This window comes from Thamnophis elegans, chromosome 2 (genome assembly GCF_009769535.1).
Source record: "Thamnophis elegans isolate rThaEle1 chromosome 2, rThaEle1.pri, whole genome shotgun sequence".
Taxonomy (NCBI): domain Eukaryota; kingdom Metazoa; phylum Chordata; class Lepidosauria; order Squamata; family Colubridae; genus Thamnophis; species Thamnophis elegans.
This window is the reverse complement of record NC_045542.1, coordinates 5606797-5633452: the sequence shown is the minus strand read 5'-3', so window position 1 is coordinate 5633452 and position 26656 is coordinate 5606797. Positions and strand designations below refer to the sequence as shown.

Sequence of the window (26656 nt, the reverse complement as noted above, 5' to 3'; positions counted from 1 at the left end):
CAAAAAGTTAATTGCAGGAACAGATTTTTAAAAAGCACAACAGGAATCATCTGTTTCAGCTCTTACTTTTTGAGAATGGAGGAAGAAAATAAGCTGTTATTCCTAACAAAGGCAATTTACCTCACCCAGATCTCGAATCTTTTTCAGGTAGCGCTTCTGAAAGACAGTAGGATCTGATACAGGGAACGCAGGATTCACAGAGCTAATGTCAAGAGGATCTGGAAAACAAGAAGAAAGATGTAGCGGATGTAAAATGGCTAGAAGGGAAGAAACTTACAAATCACTCTCAGAAAGCCTACAACATACAGATCAGAAGAGGCTTTTATTGGAGTTCAGTACTGAAGGACTAAATGCTCATAATTTTTGAATCAAACAAGTTTCTAGATTTGACTAAACATTGTACAATCTCTTTCTTTTAGTTTTTATCGTTAGGGCTAACGTTTAGTTTTTCCTCTCGCTGGTATTGCAATTTAAGCAGTTGTAATCGGGCCACAAACTGAGTCTCTGCTTATCCTCATAGCATCTTAATTGAGCCTGCTTTACAATTGTCCTCTTGTATCCCCAAGAGAGTGTGAGAGAACACCATTATGTTACGCAAGACAGAGATTGCCCTCATTTTGCAACCATTGGAGCACCTACCCACCATGCTGTCAGTATTCAGTGACACATTTGTCATTTTGTTTCAATGAACAAAGAAACAGCAGGTGTATACTGTTTCCTCTACCCATAATGCACCTAATTTTCCTTTTCAAAATATTTGGGCGCACAACTCCTCTGGGAACTCCCCGTCGTGAACCTAATGGATACCATTATTTTTAGCATGGCCCTGGCATGCAGAAAAGGTTAGTGTCATATGGCTAACAAAATGCTGCTATCTAAGAGTTATTTGGGATTTTTACTATGTGGTTGCAGTTGAGTGAGGTCTCGTAAGATAGTCCGGAAAGAGGGTCGCTCTCCATGAGCATAGTTTAGGCACTGGCTGATTAGGGTAGCTAGTTCTTTGAAGGATGGCTCTGGAAGATGATGCTTCTTCTCATAAAAACGTTCTTTCTGCAGAAAAAAAAATGGAAGCCTATGATTGATATTGCCAAATGAAATTAGATTAAACATAGAAAATCCACTGACATTTGCTTTGTAGTAAGTTATTTCCAGTTTTCACTATATGCCAAACAGCTTTCAAATAGGATCTAGATGACTAATGATTACCGTTCGGTTTTTAAAGTTGCTCATAAAAATCTCCCTGATATCTTGGAATCCTTGTTCTATCATTCCTCTTCTATTATTTCTGCTGTTGCATTTTAAGAATACCCTAGGAAGCTATTCCATTCCAATAATTTACCTGGAAATGGGATGCAAATTATGTTATTGTTACTTAGCCCTTTCAGACTTTTCAGGAGCCAATGAACATCCAGTAATTTCTCCAGAATGGTCTATCAGTAACTTTTTAAATTTCTTCTAAATTCACGATTGTGCCATCAATGACTGTGCCTAGCCACTCTGCCATCTCTTTTGTAATTGCATCAGGTTTTTCTTCAATGATTCTTATCTTTGGATTATGAGCCACATATATTTAAGCTTTAGCTTCATTATCAGTGTTTCTGTATATCATCTAACATTGAATAAATTGTTCTTTTGCAGTTCAAGATAATATATCGACCATATTTTTCTCCAGCACCATTATTCAAATTATTCTGTGTTCTGATAGTCAGGTTTTCATAGAAAATCATAGCTTTGTACTTGTGACATCTGAGTGATGTAGCTACACTTTCATATTTTGTCTAGCATTATTATATTTCTCAAAAAGTAGCAGATATTTTTTTCATAGCTATATGACTATCGATATAACTTTTTGAGTCTAAGAAGATAAAGTTGTTAGTACTTCAACTTCTCCAGCTATTAGCATCAAACTAGGAGTTCTTGCTGACATAAACTTGGTTTTATTATTTGTTTTATTATAGCTTGTGCACTTTCTTCTTTCATCTACAAGAAGAGATTCTTTAAGCCATCTATCACTTTCAGCCCTCAAAGTACTATCATCAACATATCTGAGGTTAATGTTTCCCAGCAATTTTAATTAATACATTTCTTCTTGTGTGCTACTTCTGTCTAAGAGCTACAGTATAATTAAAGCAGCAATTCTACATCCTTTATTTGGAAATATGTAAAAGTGGAATATTTCTACGTTCTATTCAACCATTTTAATCTCACCAATCTTATAAAGTAGAGTAGATTTTTTTGCATAAATAGATGAAATTGTCTATTTTTCAAAGAGATGTGCATATTTTAGAGTTTAAAGTGTTTTTTTAATGATTCTCGTGTCAAAATGAGTTTATGTCTAAAGATCTTTCTAGCTTCCAATCATATTAGTTCCACAGATAATATACTGTATGTATTCCTATCACAGAATGTATTATTTAATTCAATAATTCAGTTATACGTTTATAAAGAAATGCTAATATCATTATAAACTAATAAAAAGAAGCCTAATATTGCTATGGAAAAAGTTTTCAGTTATGTTATTATTCTCAAGGTGGAACTAGATCCATCCTTTTCTATAAGAAACCAACCCTGAAGTCTGCAGCAATATAATGTGAAAAAAAAGTAGAGGAAGACACTACCTCAGAAGGAGTGCGTTCTTTTAGTGGCACATCTGCATCAAAACATATTTCCAGCAATGTGGTCCCAAAACTCCATTTGTCAGCTGCTGTGCTAAGGTTTTTTACATCTTTGATACACTCTGGAGCAATCCACGGGATCCTGTCAACCCTTTCTTTACAAACAGAGAAAGAAATCAAAGATTAGGGATTGTTGGACAGAAAACAGAAATTATGCAAAATTTAGTACATCTTGATTACAGTCAAGATAAGAAAGGTAAATTAAATATTTACTCAGATAGCAGCATGCAGGCTATCATGTAATATGCAATGTGAGCATGACATATAGAGATCTTGTCATTCTTTCCCGTAAATTGTGGGCATAACAAGTATTTGAACCTCATTTTCTATAAGTATAGTCCCCTTTAAACAAACCAGCAAATGAATGTATCCCTCCTTAAATAATCCACACTACTTTGAAGTATGGAAATATTGACTTGCTAACAAGGGTTGGGATCTGCTGAATTATTTCACCAGTAGGAAAGATAACTTTTCACTCAAACCTTTATAGCAGGTTGAGTGTCCAAAGGCCATTCTTAATGTTCTTTGGAAAACCGAAGGCCATAAAACAAATGGAGTCACATCATATATTAGAGTGGTGGGGAAACTAAGTTTCTGAGTTGGACTTTGGTAATTTTATTTTTCAATTATTAGATGTATATTTTAGGGCTTTAACTGTGATTTTATCTACACTTCAAAATCATAGGAAAGTCTCTCATGAATTCTCATCTATGCTGACCCCAGATAATCTTAAGGGCCACAAAAATAGAACTCAGACATTGCCATCTCTGCTTTACAACATCGGCTGACTTGACTCAGGCAGTAAAGTAGGATTTACATCTATATTTTCTAGGGTAATGAATTGCCAGTTTCAGCAGCACATCTGAGAATAAGGTTTTCCAAAGAAAAATAATTTAATGCTCACGGAGGCTAGTATGGCAGGAAGAAGGCCAAGTTAGAAAACATTTTTAAAAGTACAATCTAACATGAAAGAGACTGTGTTAAAAATGTTCCTGAAAGGCTTTTCAGGAACTGTGAGAACATCAGCACAGACTTTTCTAATGTTCATTCTGCCTTTGCAGAAAAGATTGGGAGTGCAGCATAAGGTCCCTTTGGAGTCAACTTTGCTTCTGATAGAATAAGGCAGGCACTGTCACTACAAATACAAGATCATCTATTAAAAAACCTTCATCCAAGAAGGTCCAAATGCATACAAGCCCTCATATCACACCATAGGATAAGAAAACAATTGTACTGATTGACTTGCTATGCTTTCACAGAATCCTTCTATTCAAGTCTGCTAATATATTCAGCTTCATCACCTCTATATACCTTGAATGATCACAAATATAAAGGGGAAACAGCTTTCCAAATATTAACAGTTTACCTTCTTGGGAAAGTACAGTGAAGCTGACTCCTGGGTCACTGAGCTTAATAAAAGGCAGCAGGCCATCTTCCAAACCTTTCCTTGCCAACAGGATGTTTTTGGCACATACATTGCCATGCACTAGGTTTTTATCTTCCTACATAAACAAATACAATGGTAGATTGTGACATATTATATCTGATGTGTGTCAGGAAAAAAGTGCTGCTCTTTAGAAAAAAGAGGAATGAATTTCCATCTCTAGATTCCTGTACAAGCTAATCTAGTCATTGTTGCCTCAGTTTTCTCAAAAGACATCTGTTCAATAGAAAGTTTACAAATTCAATAAAAAAAATATTATTCCTTAACCAAAACTCCCTGTAAACACATTTATTCATCACATTTATAAACCACCTAACTCATTAAGACTATGAGCAGAATACAACTTAAATGCAATGTTCACCACAATAAACTAACAGGGTGGGAGACACTAACACACTGATAAAATCCACCACCCACCTCAAGGGCACATACTATTTAACATCTGGGAAAGGATCTAGGCTTTCAAGGATTATTTAAAAGGTAGGAGGGTTGGATTAACTTGAACCTCTGGGGAAGTACTATTCCAAAGATCAGGTGCTACAACAGAGAACATGTGCCACATGAGTCCCATGGCACTGTTTTAAGGATGGGACATGAAGAAGGTCCACTCTATCAGATCTTACTAGATGGGCAAAACAATTGGCCCCAAAATATTTAAACCCTTAAACTCAGGTCCTATTTACTAGCTATTCCTCTTCTCTAGGAGTATAACCTGCCCTACAGGTGTTGTTTCCTTGTTGGTTCTTCAAGCTGAGAATCACAGGAAATTGTATTGCAATTCTGTCCTTCAAGGTGATGATTTAAAATGTATGGATGTGTGTTTCTGTTTATGTAATAGCAATAGCAATAGCAGTAGACTTATATACCGCTTCATAGGGCTTTCAGCCCTCTCTAAGCGGTTTACAGAGAGTCAGCATATTGCCCCCAACAATCTGGGTCCTCATTTTACCCACCTCGGAAGGATGGAAGGCTGAGTCAACCCTGAGCCGGTGAGATTTGAACCGCTGAACTGCTGATCTAGCAGTAGCCTGCAGTGCTGCATTTAACCACTGCGCCACCTTGTAAAGTGCTTATCTGCAACCTTTAAAGCAGTTGTGTCTTTTCTTGGAATCACTGGGATATAAAGCACCTTTTCGGAATCTAATCCAAAATACTTTTATACTCCTGATCAATATCCATACTAAATTACAATCCCAAAGAATTCAAATTCAAGGGCTGGTAATTAAAAGTATGTATAAGAAAAAGAATCCTACAATTCTGCCATTTGAGTCATTGTGCATAGCTCCAATAAAAATTGAGAATGAAGATCAGCCAAAATAACATCCAAACTTTTCAAGAAGACCCATCCACTGCAAATCCCCACCAACAGACTTACAAGGTAACTGAGGGCACTGGCTAATTGTGTTGCAATAGTGAATTTCCAGCCTACTGTTACCCGTCCTTTGTTATTACGCAAAAAGACATCCAGGGGACCATGCTCAATGAATTCTTCCACCATTATATCTGAAAACCAAACCAGAAGTAGGGATGAAAAATATGAAGCAAACAAATGGATTAGTATCTTTGCTCTATAGCAACAGGTGTTAATATTGGCAACAAAATATGAGCAGACATGGGAATGGACTATTTTCATATGCTTAAGATAGATCTAAGACTGGGGTGCACACACTCAGGGCCACATGGACCTGAAACTTCATTTCTAGAACCACTATTTCTCATCATTTTGAGATATCAGTTAAGTCAAATCATGGGTGTAGGACCTATAAAAACCTCAATTGTTTAAAATTAAGAACTTCCAACATGAAAAAGGGAGTAAAACTCAATCCCACTCATTTAGCACAATAGTCCAGAATATCTTCAGAATATCTCAGAAATATTAAGTGCACTTCTTGACTATCAAAAACTATCCTAATCTAGTCTAATCTAATCTAAAACAGCCGCAGAAGAAAAATGACCTATTGGTGAGAAATTGGACAACCCTGTCAAAATATAGTTTGGTGTGGGTTTAACACACTTTTTTGCTAGACACAAAAAGAGATAAAACAGTATTAAGCATTAAGAATCAAAAGTGATGCAAAGGTACATCTTGAAATTTGTGGAGTAGTTGAGGAAACAGAAGAAATATATTTGAAAGAAGCAAACAACACATGAATGAACCTTTCGAAGAATACAATTAATACTCACTCTCTGAACCCCATACACAAACCCCATGAACAAAGGCTAAGTGGATATGGGACACCTGGCTCATCAGGCTGGCTGTTTCAAAGAATGCCTGCAGAGAAGAAAGGGAAGGCATCACATCCAGACCACTGGCCAAGGAACATAGCAGGAGCAGTCTAATCCATACATGGGCTCCTATACTACCAATTAGTTTTCAGCCTAAAGCTGGGGCACAGAACACCTGTTGCCATAAAGTAATAGCTAATTTCTTATTCATTATTTTGTTTTTCTCCACACAAAAAACAAACAATGAGTTCATTTTAGAAGATAGGCTAAATAAGCTTTCCTAACAAACAAACAAAAACCTTTCTCAACATGAGTCCAGATGGTCAGATTTCATTTCTCTAGCTTATTTTTAAAGCAATATCATATATCATTTACATATATACGAGTTTAAGAACAAGAGAATAAAATAAGTTAGAAATGCTGGTAGGTTAACCTGGTAGATAAGTAGCCTTGGTTTAGTTAAAAATGACATATATCTTAAGAATGTAGAACTTCTTTTTCATCATTAGCCTGAATTAAGCTGGCAAACTATAAAGTCATGAGTGGTACCAACATCAACACAAAGAAGGCTACTGCTCAGCAGTTGCCTCCTGACAACAAGCTGGATCAAAACCCAAAGGCCCGATTCAGGCAGCGTCCTGTTTCCCACAATGCTCAGTGCTAACAATCTTTGGAGCAAGTTAATTATTACTCTTCAGCAGATAGCAGATAGACAGAATGCAATATTCCCACAAGATTTACTAATGTCCTGTCCTGTCCCGTCCCCCCGCGTTCCCCCCCACCAGGTGGTGCATTGAATGGCAGGAAGATTTTTCTCTGCAGGTGATGATATTTCTCTGCCAAAGTTAGTTTTACTAATTTACTAAAGTCCCACTCCTAACATATATTTCTATATGTGTACTCACCAGAGCAATGTCTCTATGACTGGGGTCCAACATCTTGAGTACCACATGCATCTCACAACTATTGTTATTCTGCTCAGTAGAAAAATACTCTGCCTCATCATCACTGTTGATCCCACTGGATACATGAAGTACACCATCATAAATATTGGTTCGTGTTCCTTGTCCCAAGTGCGCTCTCTGATGGAGAACCAGACACCAGTGTTAGTTAAACCACTTTCCTTTGCAACACAAAAGCTGCTTAATCCTTCAATTCCATACTGAGCCAAGAATTGATTCATAATTATTTGAAAATCAATAAATTCAAAATCCTACCTGTATCAGCAAAAGGTTAAAAAAGAACACAATAATCTCCATTTTCAGGCATTTACCTTGCTTTACTTAAATCTCTACTGAAAATATTTCCAAAACACCAGAATTACAGGTAAACAAAATTGGAACTATTAGTAGCTTCTAATCCATAATTTGTACTTGTTGATATTACTTCTGAAATTGGCAAAGAAAGCTAGATCCTTTTTGGCTGATATCCTTACAAACACAACCTTTCATTTTCTAATGTAGACAAGCTGACCTGTGTAATCTCATTCTTCCGAATCTGATGAAAACTCAGCTGAGTCAAATTCAGAATCTGCCTTGTGCTGTCTTTCACTTTTCGTGTGATGATTAAGTCTGAGATTTCTGCAGAACATAAATTCTGGTTAAGAAATTACACTAAAACAATAGCACAGAATCACAACATTTATAAGGAAACATTTAGCAATTTCATTCATTCCCAGAAAAAAATTAGCACGGATGACAATTGTGTAATACTACCAAGGAAAATATGTTTCCTAGAAACAGCACTTAATTTTAAAAAAGTACAATGTAGATTTTTTTAAAAATTCTTCCTGAAAGTGTTCAATCAAAAATTCTTCCTGAAACTCACTATTTCTGCCAACATGTTAATGTCAAACAGTACATTTTGCTACATATTAGTTCTGGCAACTTTGCCCTCCCTCATAGCATATGTGCTTGCCGAGGCAATCGAAACCTCTTCACAGTTCCTCCTCCAACTGCCATTACAAATGAAGCTATGAGCTGTGCCCAGATACAATGGAGTTGATTTTCTAAGACTTGGACCATATCTATGAAATGCCCATCCTAGGAAATACATCTTGTATTCACGCTGATCTATTTTGATAGAGTTTCTATCAGTTAGATTTAATTTTAAATGCCTGTACTAGAAAATGATAGCGGCTATTATGTTATATATTTTTATTCTTTTTCTTGAGGTCTTTACTATCAGAATTATTACGGTATTTTTCGGACTATAAGATGCACTCCCGCCCCCACTCCAAAAGTGGGTAGAAATGTCCGTGCATCTTATAGAGCAAATGTTGCCAAAGCCCTGGCTACCCACCGGCCACCACCTGGAATACTAACAATCAGCTGTTCCAGGCTGCAGGGATCTCTGTTGCTGTCACCTATCACTACCTTCATGAACCCCATTTTCAGCCTCTGCGTGCTCCATTTTCAGCCTCTGTGCATCCCATTTTTGGCAGAGATTGCAGGAAATCCCTGCCACCTGGAATGGGCCAAAATGGGACACACAGAGGCCAAAAATGGGGTGCGTGGAGTGGCGATAGGTGGCAACGATCCCCACAGCCTTGAACAGCTGATCATCAGTATTCCAGGAGGCCGATCCAACCACCAATCAGCTGCTCATGCTAAATCAGGCTGTGCTGAAGATGACCAGCTGTTTGCTCCAAGGAAGCAAACTGCTGGAAGGCAGAGGCAGATTTTTTCCCCTTGTTTTCCTGCCCAAAAGCTGTGTAATTTATAATCTGGGGCATTTTATAGTCTGAAAAATACGGTAACTTTATTTATTAATTTATAACATAGGTATAGCTAACCATCTCGCATGGTTACTCTTGAGAGTGTACATAATAAAACCATCAAACTAATAAAATCATTAAAATTATTAAAACAACCAATTTAAAAACCAAAATTAGAAAATAGAATGGTGACAAAACATGTAAAGAATATATTCAATTAATTGGCATGTGGCCATCTAGCAAGTTTCATTTTATCATGGGATTCCTAGGCTAGTTGATAGAATGTTTCAACCGCCTTCCTTCCCCTCCATCTTTCTTTATGCAACTATGCAACTATTATGCAACTATCCTACTCAGAATCATCATAAATAATACTAAACACATAAACACAAAAATCTTTAATCTTTTCTTAGAAAAATTGTCCACAATAGTTCTGTTGGATGGGGAAGGAAGAGGCTTCTGAACATGGTATTTCCCAACTTTCTTCCCTCTAACTCATTTGAGTAATGTCTTCCTAGGATGATTAATAAACATGAAAGAATCACAATATAACTGGAACATGTTTGTAGAACGCTTTTTGCTCAACTGCTTGACTTCTACTAAGCATCATACTTAACAGGCCAGTTACTATTTTAAAGAGCTCTATACATCCCATAAAGAATCTTTTTTGGCAGATTTAACACATTAATGAATAAGCAAACAAACAAATAACAAAACAATTGTAATAAACCTCAACAGAAACTTATATTAAAGAAAAAAAACATAAGCATGTGTCTTTCCTATGAAACAAGACTAAATAGATAAAGGTAAAGGTTTCTCTTGCACATATGTGCTAGTCGTTCCCGACTCTAGGGGGCAGTGCTCATCTTCGTTTTAAAGCCGAACAGCCAGCGCTGTCCAAAGTCATCTCCGTGGTCATGTGACCGGCATGACTAAACGCCAAAGGCGCATAGAATGCTGTTACCTTCCCACCAAGGTGGTCCCTAATTTTCTAGTTGCATTTTTACATGCTTTTGAACTGCTAGGTTGGCAGAAACTGGGACAAGTAACAGGAGCTCATTTCCTTACGCGGCAATAAGGATTCGAACCGCCGAACTGCTAATCTTTCTGATCGACAAGCTCAGAGTCTTAGCCACTGAGCCAGCGCATTCCTTGTAAGAATAAATATTCAAAATAAGTCAAAATATTCCATTTCATATTCAAAGGGGGATATTTTGTGACTTTCACACTCAAAAATGTTTTGAAATTAAAGATTTTGCACATATCTAGGGGCCTTCTATGTCACTTGTCTGTGGAACAACTTTTTACTATAAAACTTAAAGGCAAGATAGAGACAATTTTTGCTAGAAACTGAAAGATAATAAATAATAGCTTCTATCTAAATAGGGAAAGTCATTTCTGTAAATTCTGTAAATCTTAGCTATGAAACAGACATAATTTCATCCTAAATCTGATATTTTTAAGCTAGAGTTTATAGAAATTTATTTTTTCAGAAATGAGAAACTGTATTTAAAAATTATCTAAAACCAGAAGTTCTACTTTCCTCCTTTCACATACATAGGATACCGGCACCCTAGACTGAGATTATGTTTTTTTGGTTGATTTAATAAAAAAGTATCTGCTAAATCAAATACATATAAAGGAAAATACAGATACATATGCCAAAGTTTTAAATGTAGACTGTACCTACTTTAAGGATAACATACTATAACTGCTGATGGCTCCTCTTTCTATAGTACATCACTATGACCTGACCCATTTTATTCACTGGACAAATTTCACTTCTAGCCTATGTAGTGGGAAAAGATAATTCTGATTTGCCGTGTACCTCCTGGTTTTGGGAGGCAGCATCTCTTCAAACTGAAGATGTCCGTTCCAGATTTTATAGTACAGCCTTTGAGAGCATTCATTAGTTCTTGGACACTAGGAAATTCTTGCTCCCAGCCTTCAAGTACAAAGGAATTTCCTTTCCTCTGGATCCGGAACTGTCCACAGTTTGCATTACCTTGGGTACTGGTACTCTGGTGGAAAAAAAAAAACCAGTAAGGAAAAAAGTAAGATATGGATACCTATTTATATAGTCAGTCAGTAGCATGTTCTGGAAGCAGCTTACCATGATTCTGACAAGAATTCATTTCCATGCATAGTTGGAGGGTTTAACTTAGTGGATAGCATTCATTTTTAGAATGGTACATATGGTCCACCTTCCTTTTCTGAAATTCTCAGATCAGGGAGTTACAAATGCTACATTGCATTATGCTCTCATATACAAAGTTTTACATGTCTTCCAACTTCACTGCCAGGAGGAAGAGGATGATTTCTCTGTTTTTAAGTAATGTGTGTTTTCTATTTATATTGACCACAAAGAGGCAGTGCAGGACCACGTTCATTCTATTTGGGATTCATCAGGATACCATCAGGCATACTTTTTCTGGGGTTCAAACCTGCTAACAGAAATAGAATTCAGTTCCTGGTAGAGAGTTTGAATTGCGCAGAAAGATCTCTGGTTATCTATGTCTGATGAGTCCCAAACAAGACAAAGCTTGTCATGCACTTCTTCTTTAGTTCACAATAATAACAGAACATGTTTTACAGAAGCAAAAGTTTCTACATGGTGCTAGATAAGCTTCTGTTTGAAAGCCTGGCCAGTTATTCTGAATACATGTCGACAGTTCTGGGTTTGATAAAAACTAATTACCTGACTTGATACAAGGCAATTTTATATATTTACCATGCATAAACAGAGGATTTTTGCACTCCTACTTTAGAAACATGTTGCCTTTACATCTAGGAAGTAATATGTATTATTTACTTATCTTTAAAAAATCCTCAGAACATTAAAACAAAAACATATGTAGCTTTTTTCTAACTTGCACTCTATAGAGGCATAGATATTTGATCCCAGAATTCTCAGCAATATTTTGTTGGCTGGGATTTCTGAAAAGCAAAGTATACATACAGAGAATACAAGCTTAGGAAAGCTGATTTATAGAATCAAAAAAAGCACATTACCATTCTCCCATCTCTCACTTGGCCATTCTTCAGTACCGATAGAATCAATCTGTTGAAATCAAGGACACTCCAACGGAGGGCATACAGCCCATCTTCCTGCCCTTCACGCTTCAGCTTAGCCAGAATGAACTCTTCCCTAGGAAGAGAAAACTTTTAGATATGATATGGAAGCTCCCTCCTTTCAAACCAGATCATGAAGGACAGGAGGCTTGATTGCTTACTGCATGGGTCCATGAATACCATTCTGGATGCTCATAACGAGTTGTGGTGGGGCAACTTCATGACACAGATAATGGCTAGAATCAGCTGTTAATCTGAAGTAACCATCTACTAATGAAATCAAGGAGAGAGCAGCTTCATGGGATGACAAAGTCAAATCCTGTATTTTTTTTAAAAAAAAGGAAAAGTACAATTGTTAATCCTGAGCTACAGGGCCAAAATAAAAACCCATTAGAAGCTGTATATTTTATTTATAGAATCTGTACAAATGTGTTGCTATTTGTTCCCAATATTTTTGCTTACACATCCTCCTCTCCAATTCTGTTAATATCACATCCACTGCCTTATGCAGAGCCATCAGATTTACCATAGATAAAAAATAATGACCAGCTCCAGCTCCAGTAAAAATAATCTGAACTACATTTAACTCTTAATATTCATGTTTTGTTGTTTAATTACCTATAACATTCATCAAAAACATGTAAATCATAACTCCACAAAAAAAATTGTAAAATAGTAGTAGGACACACTTTCACCTACCAGACACTTATTGTCTTGGCGATGGATGCTGATGTTGCAATCTTTGACAACAATATGTGTGATCTCTTGAAAGTCACAAAAGTGTGCCCATTTAGCTTCACATTGCTCCACTGGTTGGTAGGACTGCTTGGACTTGTGCTCCTTAGTCTTGACTTTCCTCCCAAAATAAATTTTATGGGGCTGGCTCTGTGGTCTCTGTAAGAAGAATTTTAAAGTGAGTTTGGCAGTGATTCTAATATAATCTTGTAACACTCTTTCTATCAATTAGCCCTAAAATGCCATCTTCCAAAGATGCAGAATCAAAATATCCATTCCCTTGCATATACCCATACATAAAAAAATGAGTAATTTATTCTTCACTTTCAGAAACTTCATAAGTCACACTACAAATTTGGCCTTCAAGGTGAACTGGATCTGCATTTTCTAGAAGTTGAACACTAAACTGTCAATTACTGCTGAACTTCTACTATGAAGAAACAAAACTGTGGGTGATCATGTTGCTTATTATGGGGGAGAAATAATTCAAAACAGGAACAGCAGCATAATGCCTTTATAAAGGCAAATTAGCTTTTATAAACATGCTGACTTTTATAAGCATCTTTTTGAGTTATAAAATCTACAACCTGAACATTAGACAGAAGTCAAGTAGAAAGAAAAGAATGCTTATAGGGGCCAGAATTCAATAGTCTGTCAACAATATCAAACATGTGATCTATGCAGAGGCTGTTTTGTTTTCCTACCCATTAACTTTTCTAAAAAAAATTAGGTGAATATTAAATTGCATTTTTAAAATCTTTATTTTGAACTGTTATTAAGACTTCTACGCTAATTAAGATTTAAGTTGTATTTGAGCCAGTTTTCCTGATAAAATCTTTAGAAATTTGGACTTTTAATTGGAACAAATAAAATTAAGCCTTCCCAGAGTATCAATGTGTTTGTGTGTGTTAATGAATGATATGATCAAGATGTCTTTTTAAAATGGGTGTTGAAGGAAGGCTTTAAACACCTGGCCATACCTGCTATTTTGAGGTTGTTAACCAACTTGCCTGCCTATCTGTGTCTCAGGGTATCCCACAATGTATAGGAATAATATGCTGAGATCTCCAGAATTACACGAAGACGAATCCACAAATAATCCTACCTCAGCAGGGATAGGCCGCCACTGAATCCCATTAATGCCTGTGACCAAGACTTCATGTGTGACAGGCCTGCTACCGTGAGAAGAAGAATAGGAGTTCTCTAGATGCGCATGACCACCATTGATATAAAGTGGCACCTTCTCACCCTCCGAAACAGTTTCCAGTGAAACAGCTGCAAAGAGCTCAGTCCCAAAACGCGGAGCCAGGTTTTCCAAGTTAGCTAAGTACTTGTGCATGAGATCCTGTTCTGTAAGTTTACCAGTGCTCAATGTGTACTGCTGGAACTGTTGCAAGAATTTCTTGAAAACATTCTTCATGCGGAACTTGGTCAAAGAATTGTTCTGCTGAATCTGTTGGCAAAAGGACCGTGGGATGCACTCTTTGAAACTGCAAGGGGACATAGACAAACTGGTAGCAAAAGCAGCTCTCATAGGTATAAATATGTTTCTTCAGTAAAACAAATGGCAACATTAGAAAAAATACATAGAATGATAATACATTCCATCTAATCTCCCCCAACATCAAATGATTACTGGAAACTAGGCTCATTTGTTGAATTGGCCCACAGACGTATAAAACTCCAATCAGTCGCAATGTGCAAGTTAAAGATTTCCAACAGATGTTAAGTTTTATGACAGTGTTTTTATTTCAATAAATAATATTCACAACTCTTTAAAAATAACTTTTGGACCGCATGATTAAAAAGCACAACGCTAAACAAAGATGCAGTTTCATAAATAATGACAATACCTTGTTTTCTCTGCCACCTCCTCAACAGAAATGCCTTTCTTCAGTGCAAGATGACACAGGTGGAGGACAGCCATGCCCAGGCTCTCATTTTTAAATTGGTGAATTTCCTGTTCAGTGTGCAGGTCTTTTAAGGAGGCAACATCATTGATGAAGTCATATTTCCCCTAATAAAGAATAATCCAAAATAATAAGAAGAATTCTCTAAAATAGTAGATTTAATTTCTCCTTGGAAAATATTCTTGTTCTCTTACTGGGGATCAAACTAAAATATTGCTAAAGATTGGCATAGCAATTTTACATAGGCAAACCATTTTCTGTTATACAAAATACTAAACTTTGCTGCAAAAAAATAAGAATGATTGCATAATGTGTAACCGTAAAGAGAAAAAACTGCTAGGAATGAAGCCCCTAAGAGAAAAGAATAGTTAAGAAGAGCGCAAAGAAAATGTATACAAATGTTAACGGAAATTTTGGGATAAAACTGAGCTAGGCGAATGCTATAATGCTATTTCAGATATTTCTATGATAATGGTAGTGAGATGTTCAATAGAATAATAGTAATACATTCTTGGATTGACTCTGTATCATAGCCTACCCAGAAAAGGAACAGCTCCACCACCAGCTCCCCCACCACCCACCTTTCCTTGTGGCCGTGGCACCATCAGCAGCCAGAGAGAATGGGCAGGTGGCTGGCTGCACAGGGTCTTATTGGGAGTGGGTAGGTGGGTTAGGGCTTATATTAGGCACACACTTAAAAAACATGCCAGGGCTTATTTTTAGGATAGGGCTGGTTTTTGGGGAAACAGGGTAGATTTTAGCAAGACTTTCATATTGGATAGGTATTCTTCACATTTACAATATGACATAATACTCTATCCCAGGGGGAGTCCGATTATTTCAGTTTTACTGTCTGTACAAAATATAGGTCAGTTTGCTAACTTTTCTGGCTCTAGTTCGATAGGTTTCCTCATTCATCACCATCTATTTCATATAGTTTGTTTTCACTGTGCAATATTTTGTGCAATCACCATTTTTATTTATTCTTGTTTATGCAGTCCTGCCATTCCAACATTTTGTGGAGTTTTCTTCCAGTTACTTTCTCCTGAACTACAATCTAGTCTAACACAATGCTCCAGATATATATTAGGCTTAATCCGAGTGGATGAACTATCAAAAGAAATACCATACTTGCTCAAAGAGATAGGCAAATGATGATTTATCCAGGATGGCATTGCCTTGTTCGCTTCTATATGATCTGTCCTCTGAGTCAGCTGAGCGAGGAATACTGCGAAATATGGCTGGCTCCTTGTCATTTGTTCCATGCCAGTTTCGAAAATAATATCTGTATGAGCAACAGTAATGCAATCAGTCCAACGGTTCTACAAAGAAATCTATAGCATTAATCTGAAATATTACATTAATATGAAATATAGCATTATTATAAACATGGAGTCATCTGCATCTCATATTTATCAACATTATTCATAAAGTCATATAATATTTATTTATTTACTCATCTCATTCATAAACCTGTAAGCTGCCTGAATCTCAACAGCCTTGGGCCAAATTCATAGAATAGGAAGGGACCTAAGTGATCATCAACCCCAACTCCCTGCATGTCTCAGGAGCCACTACACCATTCCCAATAGATGGCTAAAAATATATTGAATGAGATCCAATAATTGTTACAAATAAAAACCCCTTGAGTCCTTCTTATTACGGATCATATATGTCTAAACATTAATAATAACTTTAACAAGATCTATACCATTTTAATTTTTGCAATATTTTAAATGTAACCACTTTAAAATAATATCAAGAGAGATAAGTGGCAAAGTGATAAACAGCACAAGTGAACACATTTGCAGCATCGAGCAGTCTTAGTTAGACACTCTAACCACAATGAGATGGTCTATTGCTGGAAGAATAAAGGATATAATATCTTAATGTGAGCACTTAAAACAGTGGTATATGAAGGCTAATATTGCTATGTCAATTATCATTCTAAGTAATAACAAAAGAACAGTGGCATGGTTCTCAAGGATTAACTCAATTGATAGCTAATATGCATTTCTCAAAAGTCCTGATCAAAGCTATCTTAATATATTACTGTCCTGAACAAACAATATTGATGTCTTCTAACAGTTTAACTCAGGTGCCTTGACAAGAATGATTTAAAAAATCAGTATGCTGCCTGTATACAAATGTACTAGGGAAACCTAAGACAGCACACAGGTGTTGTAGACAATGCTTTCAAATAGCCCTCTTAGCTACTTCTCATAGCTACTGGTATGAAATATTGTAGTTCTGGCAAATTATTAAAAAGCATTAACTTTTATGAATTTGAGCTAATTTCATCAAATGTATGAAATGGCTAAAATGATGTAGGATTTAAATTGGGATAAGGAGCAGGGGTGAAATCGGACAGGTTCTGGAGAACCGGTAGCGGAAATTTTGAGTAGTTCAGAGAACTGGCAAATGCCACAAGAGTGCTGTGGGAATGAGATTTTGCAGTATCCTTCCCCTGCGACACCACCAAGCCAGGCCCACCAAACCACACCATGCCCACCAAGCCACGCCCACAGAACAAGTAGTTAAAAAAATGTGAATTTCACCACTGATAAGGGGCAAAGGAAGAGAGGGAAGATTTACTGCATCTCAATTATGGTCTTCTTAAAAGCGTTTCTTGTTGAAAATGCAACCTTAATATACCAGATAACTGTGAAAAGTAGGTAAAGTTATACTGAAGGAAAGACAAAATAAGAACCGCCGTGCTCTTGATTCAGAAGAGCAAATAAAAACACTATTTTTTCATTCTGTACAATGCTTTCAGGAAGAAATAGCTACAGTAATTCTGTCAAAACATGTGGTGTCAAACCACAGTGACTAACAAACACACAAATGCAAAACTGCTATAAAACTAAAGCTCCAGTAGCATTTGATGGAGGTTTTCATTATTATACCAATGGCCTACTTTTCAGTCACTGAGTATTATAATTTTATACAAAACTTTATTATTCAATACAATATTAAAAAAGAATATCAACATTACTGATCAAAAATACATATACCTGGTACTTCTGGAAGAAAGGAGAATTATGGATTTTGAATACAAATGCATAATATTCTTGGCACTCAGAATACACAAAACAAATAAAACTTTCCATATGTCAGCTGACCAACGCCTCGCGTGCCCTGACAAATGGCTCCGCATGCCACCTGTGGCATGCGTGCCATAGGTTTGCCATCACAGGTCTAGGGTATTTAGAAAGCCTTTAGACTCTCATTACCCTTTAAGAATCTATCTTCTTTATTATTAAATTCTGCAATAACTAGACTTCACTTAACTGAAATTATCTTTGAAAGGTAGAATAAGGATTAATGTATGTTGTCATATATTTATAATTTCTTCCAGACTGAAGAATAAATTATCGTTACTTCTTAATTCTTCCATAAAAAGACTGGAAACTGCTTATCAATTACTACCGCAGCTCCTTAAATGTAACTATTTAACTAATAATTTGATTAAATACATTAAAAGAAAAGTAGCACATTACAATTAGACACATTCTCAAATATCTTCAACAAATAAATATTTTAATAGCAACTATTCTGAGATTACAACCCCAACTGTACAGGCAAAACAAAGTGGAAAACACATGGAAGCGAAGAATATTCCTACCTCATACGAAAATGCAAAGTGATCTTGATATCACTATCAACATCAAAGACATAGTTGGGAGGGAACCAACATTTGGTCTCTGGGTCATAGAGTGCAAACAGACTGAAGCAAGTTGGTGTGATTCCTACCAAAAATTAAAAAAAAATACAGAGAAATGAGAAACTCTTCAGATATGCCATGAAATCATACTGAGCACAATCCTAGAAGTCACTTCATAATTTTACTGGTTGACACCAAAGGCTTACCTAGTCCAGGATCCAGCTTCTCATAGTAATCAACCAGAAATCCCAAAGCAGGACGTGAAAACAACAGTCCTCTCCCTGTAACTTTCTGGTTATTGACTGGTAGCCACTGATTAATTAACTCAGGGGGACTAAAACTAATTTCCTTGATTGAAACTTCCCAAATTGTTGCACAATGGTTCATCTTGTGGAAACAGATGCCATAACTAAGCTTTGCACTCTTAGAATGCAAATAGAATTTTTAACAAATAAAATGTTTGATTTTCTCTATTTGAATTTCCTGCCACTCAGCTGCATTGGATTATAGTGTGCCGGGAAATATGAATGTACATTAACCATAACAAGAGCTTTTATCTACAAAAGGTAGCTACTATTCTTCCTTCTGAGAAACAAGCAAACTCTTTGGGCCATACTTTTCTAAATTATAAATTGAAAGGATATTTATCAAAAGAAGAGGGGCTACACATGTCTACCACAGAGATTTAGGCAAGGCCAAACCTATTGTTTCTTACCTATCTTCTGTGCAATATCACTGCAGATCTCTTCAGCACAAGGAGTCCCTTTGGTGTATGTCTGATACTGTTCCTCTGCCTCACCCTTCCAGTGCAAGAATACCCTCAGACCTCCAGCAGGTGCAAAATAGCACCTCTCCGTGACTGAGTCACTGTGTTTTATTGCAGAGTGGCAGAGAGGCATCATGCTAATATTCAATCCTTAGCTGAGGAAAACATAAAAACATCATTTAGAAAATTTGAAACATTTGCAAGAGCAAATAATTATAAGGAAACCATATCTACTACAGATCACAATTATTCTCAAAATAGTAAATGAAGTACTACCTGATTATTTAAAAAATGCTTATCTCATTTATCTTAGAGAGGAAGTCAAGTCTAAGAGTCAATACATTTGGATGGATTACCTAAATATAAACTCTGATAGTCAGCATGTTAAGTCTTATACATTTCCTGTTCTTCACAAAAAAATCATTTTTTTCTTTTTTGCAGGCAGAACAGGAAGTTATAGAGAAAAAATGGGTGGAGTGAATATTTATCTCCTCTCTAAAAAATAGGCACATTGCTATCTCAAGATACAAGATGGTATAATTCTAAAAAAATGCCTTATTCTTGTGTGGCTGATAGAACTTTTAGAGATACTATTTCTAAGTGAAACTTATCAGGTGTCATTCCTTGGATGTTACCAGAATGAAATAACTTTTTTACTAGTGGCAACCAGATACTATTTTCTAGACTATTACTTAAAAATTCAGAAGAATCCACTGATAAACTTAGCCATGTGATCAAAATTAAGAAATATTTACTAAATAATAGCATTATAGCTTCCAGATTTAGTATTTTTCAGCTGAAATTCTAAAAGTGAACAGAATCATAGATTCTGGATTCTTATTTTCCTAGAAAAAAGATATTTCAGAAATCAGCATAAACAATAACCAATACAATATTAGCTCAGCATCCCATCATTCAAGGCATCATAATACTTACATTTAATAAAAACAAGGATGATGAATGTTAAGCCTCCCTGGCAGTTATGCAAATCAGCAATAAAATATAACTTTCTTAAATAAACAAATTTGAAAATGCCACTAATTATTATTGCTTCATTAATACTGGGAAGAACAGAATTTGGCCCATGCGCTCAGCTGTTTCTCTCTGTTTCTGCTTCCCCATCAAGCTAACAAACCCCCGATTGGTTGTAAAACAATGGAAACAACCAAAATTAAAAATCACAGTAATTTGAGTCCAGGACATTCACAAACACACAAACTAAGCATAAAATGAGTTAATTCATACTATTAGAGCCCCAAGCTTGATAGCAGGTTTTTGGCCCATAGAGCAGGGGGTGTCAAACAGGTGGCCAAAGGGCCGGATGCATCACGCACAGGCCACGCCCACCCACTTCCTCAAAAAAACATTGTGATACGTCACATGACAGCAACGTAATGTGGCAAGTTTGACACCCGTGGCCTAGAGAAAGGCCAGCAGTATCTGGGCAAGTCTGATTCCAGGGGGGGTGAAGGACAAGTACCATGGCAGAAAAGATTGTCCTTTTGTGTCCAAAAGATGATTGTCTCTTGTGAATGTGACCCAGGGCATTCATCTCATGCTCATTGAACAGGAACTGTGAGTCTAAAAGGACCACCTCCCAACAGTGTACAAGATCTGTCTGAGGCTACAATGTAATCCCATCCAGAACAAGTGATGGAAGATTCCCAGAATCAGGAGGTTCTAAAACTCAAAGCCATTGTGTTATTAGGATTGAGCCAAAGCCTATTGTTTCCCATTCAAATCCTGCCATTCTCCAGACCCCAAGACATGACCTCCACAGCATCACAGCATGGCCCAAGTGAAGATGCATAATTGGATGTCATCTGCATACTGATTGCATGCTTGATCACATAGCATCTTCTCTACCTAGAGTAGGGGTCAGCAACCCGCGGCTCTGGAGCCACATGTGGCTCTTTTACCTCTCTGCTGTGGCTCCCTGTTGGCACCGCAATTTTGAGAGGAGCTTCTGGTTTGGGGGGAAGCAGGTCGCGCCAGGAGACTCTATGGCAAGGGGTGGGTTTTCCGGTCAGCTCCACAATTGAAAGGGCTTTTGGTTAGGACAGGTAGAGGAAAAAGGACACCGTGCTAGGAGGAGACTCTATGGTGGGGAAACTTCTGATGTGCTCCAGAATTGAATAGGGGGTTTCTGGTTAGGACCTTTGTGGCTCTTTTGAGTTTTTAAGGTTGCCGACCCCTGACCTAGAGGAACTGTTGCACCTGCCCAGCAAACTAAGATAATTAACTGATTGATTCCATGAAGTTAAGCTTAAAGAGATCATAACATAGTTTGGTATAAACACAAATCTCACCAATCCTTCTATATCCAACTATTAAGATTTTTCTGGCTTTCCTGATTTGGGATTAAGTACTGATTTAAGATAACCCTTTCTGTCCTTCTTGATCCAAGCTATATAAGTATATCTATGCTGAATTGAAAATTATGGTCTATATTTCTATTCCTTAAAAATGTAAGCACTCTAACCCTCTGCTTTCTGCAAGGCGGATCTGCTCTGGCTCAGACTGATAAACCCACTTTATTACTGACACTTAATACAAGCCATTCACTGGAGGCTTGTAAGAGACTGCAAATGGCTCCTCCAGAGAAGCCTGCTGGCTAAGCACACAGTAAGGAAGAACAGAAATGTTAGCTAATGCATTAGCATAAATAAGGAATAAGCCTATTCTTTATTTCATTTTATGTAAATTACTTTTTGAATATATTTAACTGTATAAAACTTTTTTTTAAAGTTTGAACATGTTTTATCACCCTATCCTTCTGGCATTCCTAACCTAAAGCAGAATACTAGCTAAGGAGGCAAGTCCCGATATCCCTCATTAAAATTTAGTCTTTCAATTAACTCACTATTTTGTCTGCGATACAGAGATAGTACTGTTTGTAAAGAGTGTTGTATACTTGTAAAACATGCCTCTGAAAAATAATTTACAATCTTGTTCCACTGTCATTTGAATAAACATACTTCTGTTTTCAAGTCTATATATTTATGATCTCTAATCTTTGTTTTTCATAATGTTTTTTTCTGCTTGCTCATAAGAACTGCTTTGCGGAATCAATCCAAAGAACTCATCTGAGAAAATAATTCAAATAGTAGGCAGAAATATCTCTGCAAATAGATACAAGCTCTGCAAATGTTATATCACACTGCGAGCTATACAGAGCTTGTAGGTTTGCACATATTCTCCCCTTATTAGAGAGATTGCCAGGAAGGGCAGACAATTTTTATCTAGGCTTTCTCCTCCAGGACACTAACCCGGTTACCATGTTTGCAGTGGCAAAGTTCTGTGCTGCTGCAATGTCCATAAGAAAAAAATTGGCTACAGAAGTATAGTACCATCTTGTACCAATTATCTGGACATACCTTTAACAATCTTTGGACCATTATGTTATTATCCACTTTTAGTGTCAATACTTTTTAATTATATTTTAATGTTAGTATTTTTTAATATAGTGTAAAAACTAATGTGTGTTGCTGGTCTTTGACCGTAATAAAGATTTTACTTACTTACTTACTCTCTGCAAATAGATTTTTAAAGGCTACTTAATCTAGAGTCATTGACAAGACACCTATCCCAAATTTAACCTTGATGACTTTTTGAAATGTAAACATTAAAAGCTAAAAGTAAAAAATAAGAAGTTAATATAAGGTGAGCGATATCGATTGATGATTGCTATTATAAAGAACAGGAAGTTCCTGTTCGTATTGTATTGCACAAATGCGGTGTATGTCTAATTTTTATGTGTGTGTATTTTACAAGTTTGTTAATAAAAATCTTAAAAAAAAAGAAGTTATTCAAATTAATAGCCATCACCTTGGAAGTCCTGCGTGGTTGTTAAAAAATAAATACTGACTGAATGGCAAAAAGTAAAAAATAAGAAGTTAATATAAGGTGAGCGGTATTGATTGATGATTGCTAATATAAAGAACAGGAAGTTCCTGTTCGTATTGTATTGTATAAATGCGGTGTACGTCTAATTTGTGTGTGTGTGTGTGTGTGTGTGTGTATTTTACATGTTTGTTAATAAAAATCTTAATAAAAAAAGAAGTTATTCAAATTAATAGCCATCATCTTGGAAGTCTGCATGGTTGTTAAAAAAGTAAACACTGACTGAATGGCAAAAAGTAAAATATAAGAAGTTAATATAAGGTGAGCGGTATCAATTGATGATTGCTATTATAAAGAACAGGAAGTTCCTGTTCGTATTGTATTGTATAAATATGGTGTACGTCCTCAAATTTTTGTGTGTGTGTATTTTACATGTTTGTTAATAAAAATCTTTAAAAAGAAGAAGTTATTCAAATTAATAGCCATCATCTTGGAAGTCCTACAAAAAGTAAACACTGACTGAATGGCAAAAAGTAAAAAATAAGAAGTTAATATAAGGTGAGCGGTATCGATTTATGATTGCTATTATAAAGAACAGGAAGTTCCTGTTCGTATTGTATTGTATAAATATGGTGTACATCTAATTTTTGTTTGTGTGTGTGTATTTTACATGTTTGTTAATAAAAATCTTAATAAAAAAAGAAGTTATTCAAATTAATAGCCATCATCTTGGAAGTCCTACGTGGTTGTTAAAAAAGTAAACACTGACTGAGTGGCAAAAAGTAAAATATAAGAAGTTAATATAAGGTGAGCGGTATCGATTGATGATTGCTATTATAAAGAACAGGAAGTTCCTGTTCGTATTGTATTGTATAAATATGGTGTATGTCTAATTTTTGTTTGTGTGTGTATTTTACATGTTTGTTAATAAAAATCTTTAAAAAGAAGAAGTTATTCAAATTAATAGCCGTCATCTTGGAAGTCCTACAAAAAGTAAACACTGACTGAATGGCAAAAAGTAAAAAATAAGAAGTTAATATAAGGTGAGCGGTATCGATTGATGATTGCTATTATAAAGAACAGGAAGTTCCTGTTCGTATTGTATTGTATAAATATGGTGTACATCTAATTTTTGTTTGTGTGTGTGTATTTTACATGTTTGTTAATAAAAATCTTAATAAAAAAAGAAGTTATTCAAATTAATAGCCATCATCTTGGAAGTCCTACGTGGTTGTTAAAAAAGTAAACACTGACTGAATGGCAAAAAGCAAAATATAAGAAGTTAATATAAGGTGAGTTAATATAAGGTATCGATTGATGATTGCTATTATAAAGAACAGGAAGTTCCTGTTCGTATTGTATTGTATAAATATGGTGTACATCTAATTTTTGTTTGTGTGTGTGTATTTTACATGTTTGTTAATAAAAATCTTAATAAAAAAAGAAGTTATTCAAATTAATAGCCATCATCTTGGAAGTCCTACGTGGTTGTTAAAAAAGTAAACACTGACTGAATGGCAAAAAGCAAAATATAAGAAGTTAATATAAGGTGAGTTAATATAAGGTATCGATTGATGATTGCTATTATAAAGAACAGGAAGTTCCTGTTCGTATTGTATTGTATTGTATAAATATGGTGTACATCTAATTTTTGTTTGTGTGTGTGTATTTTACATGTTTGTTAATAGAAATCTTAATAAAAAAAGAAGTTATTCAAATTAATAGCCATCATCTTGGAAGTCCTACGTGGTTGTTAAAAAAGTAAACACTGACTGAATGGCAAAAAGCAAAATATAAGAAGTTAATATAAGGTGAGCGGTATCGATTGATGATCGCTATTATAAAGAACAGGAAGTTCCTGTTCGTATTGTATTGTATAAATGTGGTGTATGTCATCTAATTTTTGTTTGTGTGTATTTTACATGTTTGTTAATAGAAATCTTTTCAAACAAAAAAGTTATTCAAATTAATAGCCATCATCTTGGAAGTCCTACGTGGTTGTTAAAAAAGTAAACACTGACTGAATGGCAAAAAGCAAAATATAAGAAGTTAATATAAGGTGAGCGGTATCGATTGATGATTGCTATTATAAAGAACAGGAAGTTCCTGTTCGCACTGTATTGTATAAATGTGGTGTACGTCTAACTTTTGTCTGTGTGTATTTTACATGTTTGTTAATAAAAATCTTTAAAAAGAAGAAGTTATTCAAATTAATAGCCATCATCTTGGAAGTCCTACAAAAAGTAAACACTGACTGAATGGCAAAAAGTAAAATATAAGAAGTTAATATAAGGTGAGCGGTATCGATTGATGATTGCTATTATAAAGAACAGGAAGTTCCTGTTCGTATTGTATTGTATAAATGTGGTGTATGTCATCTAATTTTTGTTTGTGTGTATTTTACATGTTTGTTAATAGAAATCTTTTCAAACAAAAAAGTTATTCAAATTAATAGCCATCATCTTGGAAGTCCTACGTGGTTGTTAAAAAAGTAAACACTGACTGAATGGCAAAAAGCAAAATATAAGAAGTTAATATAAGGTGAGCGGTATCGATTGATGATTGCTATTATAAAGAACAGGAAGTTCCTGTTCGCACTGTATTGTATAAATGTGGTGTACGTCTAACTTTTGTCTGTGTGTATTTTACATGTTTGTTAATAGAAATCTAAAAAAAAAAGAAGTTATTCAAATTAATAGCCATCACCTTGGAAGTCCTGCCTGGTTGTTAAAAAAGTAAACACTGACTGAGTGGCCATATCACTGTAATTGTAAAATTATATTTTTTTGGCATAATTCGAAATGAATTTAAAACTGTCAAAACATTGACGCATTTAAAGGACGGCTGGTTTCTTCGCCATGCTTGCCATGCTTCGTACTGTCATTGACACATTTAAAGAAGGGCTGGTTTCTTCGCCATGCTTCGTGGTACGGCGAATGTTTTTCGTTAGAGAGAGATATAACACGCACCGCCTCCGGCGATTTCACGGCTCTGAACCTCCCTTCTCAGCCCCATTTTACGGGTGAGAAGCAACAACATGCCCTCCATGCCGTGTACACAGACGGAGGCGCCGTGACAGCCACTGACAGAAACGTGACAGACCTTCTCCCCCATTCTTCTCCCCACCACCACCACCACCGTCGGTTCCTCGGGAATTGATGTCCCAAACCCCCGTTTTCTAAAAAGGCATTTCAGCCGCTCTCGGCGGCCCCCGTCGTTCCAGGCTTCTCGCAGCATCGGAGCGCCATTATTTCCTCCAGAGCCGTCCGTCAGCGCTTCTATTCTCCCGCGGCCCCCACCACCACCGCCATTAACGTCTGTGCGGCCTCCACGTGCCAAGCGCGTGGCCCAACCGCTACTTACCTCAGAGAGGTGGTGGGGGGGAGGAGAAGCCGCTGCTACTTTCGCGCCATCGCGGCGGCGGCGGCGGCGGCGGCGGCGCCCATCACAATCTCCATAAACCCGAAGGGAAGCGGCTCCGCCCCTTTTCCCTCCCTCCCTCGCTCCCTGCCCTGCTTGCGAAACCGAGACAAACCTTATGATTGGGCTTTCGTGAGACGGCTTCTCTCATTGGTTCGTCTTCTGCTCCGCCCCCCCTCCTTTCC

At 36.4% G+C, this 26656-nt stretch overlaps 1 protein-coding gene across 1 annotated transcript in view; it reads right to left on the bottom strand.

Annotated features, from left to right (window-relative positions):
- TYK2 (tyrosine kinase 2) overlaps nt 1-26520 on the bottom strand; it is a 37144-nt gene extending 10624 nt beyond the window's left edge. The window contains exons 1-18 of the mRNA XM_032209952.1: nt 26415-26520; nt 19158-19363; nt 18404-18527; nt 15910-16063; nt 14722-14885; nt 13974-14358; nt 12833-13027; nt 12295-12452; nt 12074-12209; nt 10890-11082; nt 7819-7925; nt 7251-7427; nt 6304-6391; nt 5495-5622; nt 4042-4177; nt 2619-2770; nt 900-1050; nt 121-218 (exon numbers count right to left, since the gene is read on the bottom strand). Of these exons, the coding sequence (XP_032065843.1) occupies nt 121-218; nt 900-1050; nt 2619-2770; nt 4042-4177; nt 5495-5622; nt 6304-6391; nt 7251-7427; nt 7819-7925; nt 10890-11082; nt 12074-12209; nt 12295-12452; nt 12833-13027; nt 13974-14358; nt 14722-14885; nt 15910-16063; nt 18404-18527; nt 19158-19344 (2733 nt within the window). The 5' untranslated portion in view covers nt 19345-19363; nt 26415-26520. The remainder of the gene's footprint in view (nt 1-120; nt 219-899; nt 1051-2618; nt 2771-4041; nt 4178-5494; nt 5623-6303; nt 6392-7250; nt 7428-7818; nt 7926-10889; nt 11083-12073; nt 12210-12294; nt 12453-12832; nt 13028-13973; nt 14359-14721; nt 14886-15909; nt 16064-18403; nt 18528-19157; nt 19364-26414) is intronic.
- Between the last annotated feature and the right edge of the window lie 136 nt (nt 26521-26656).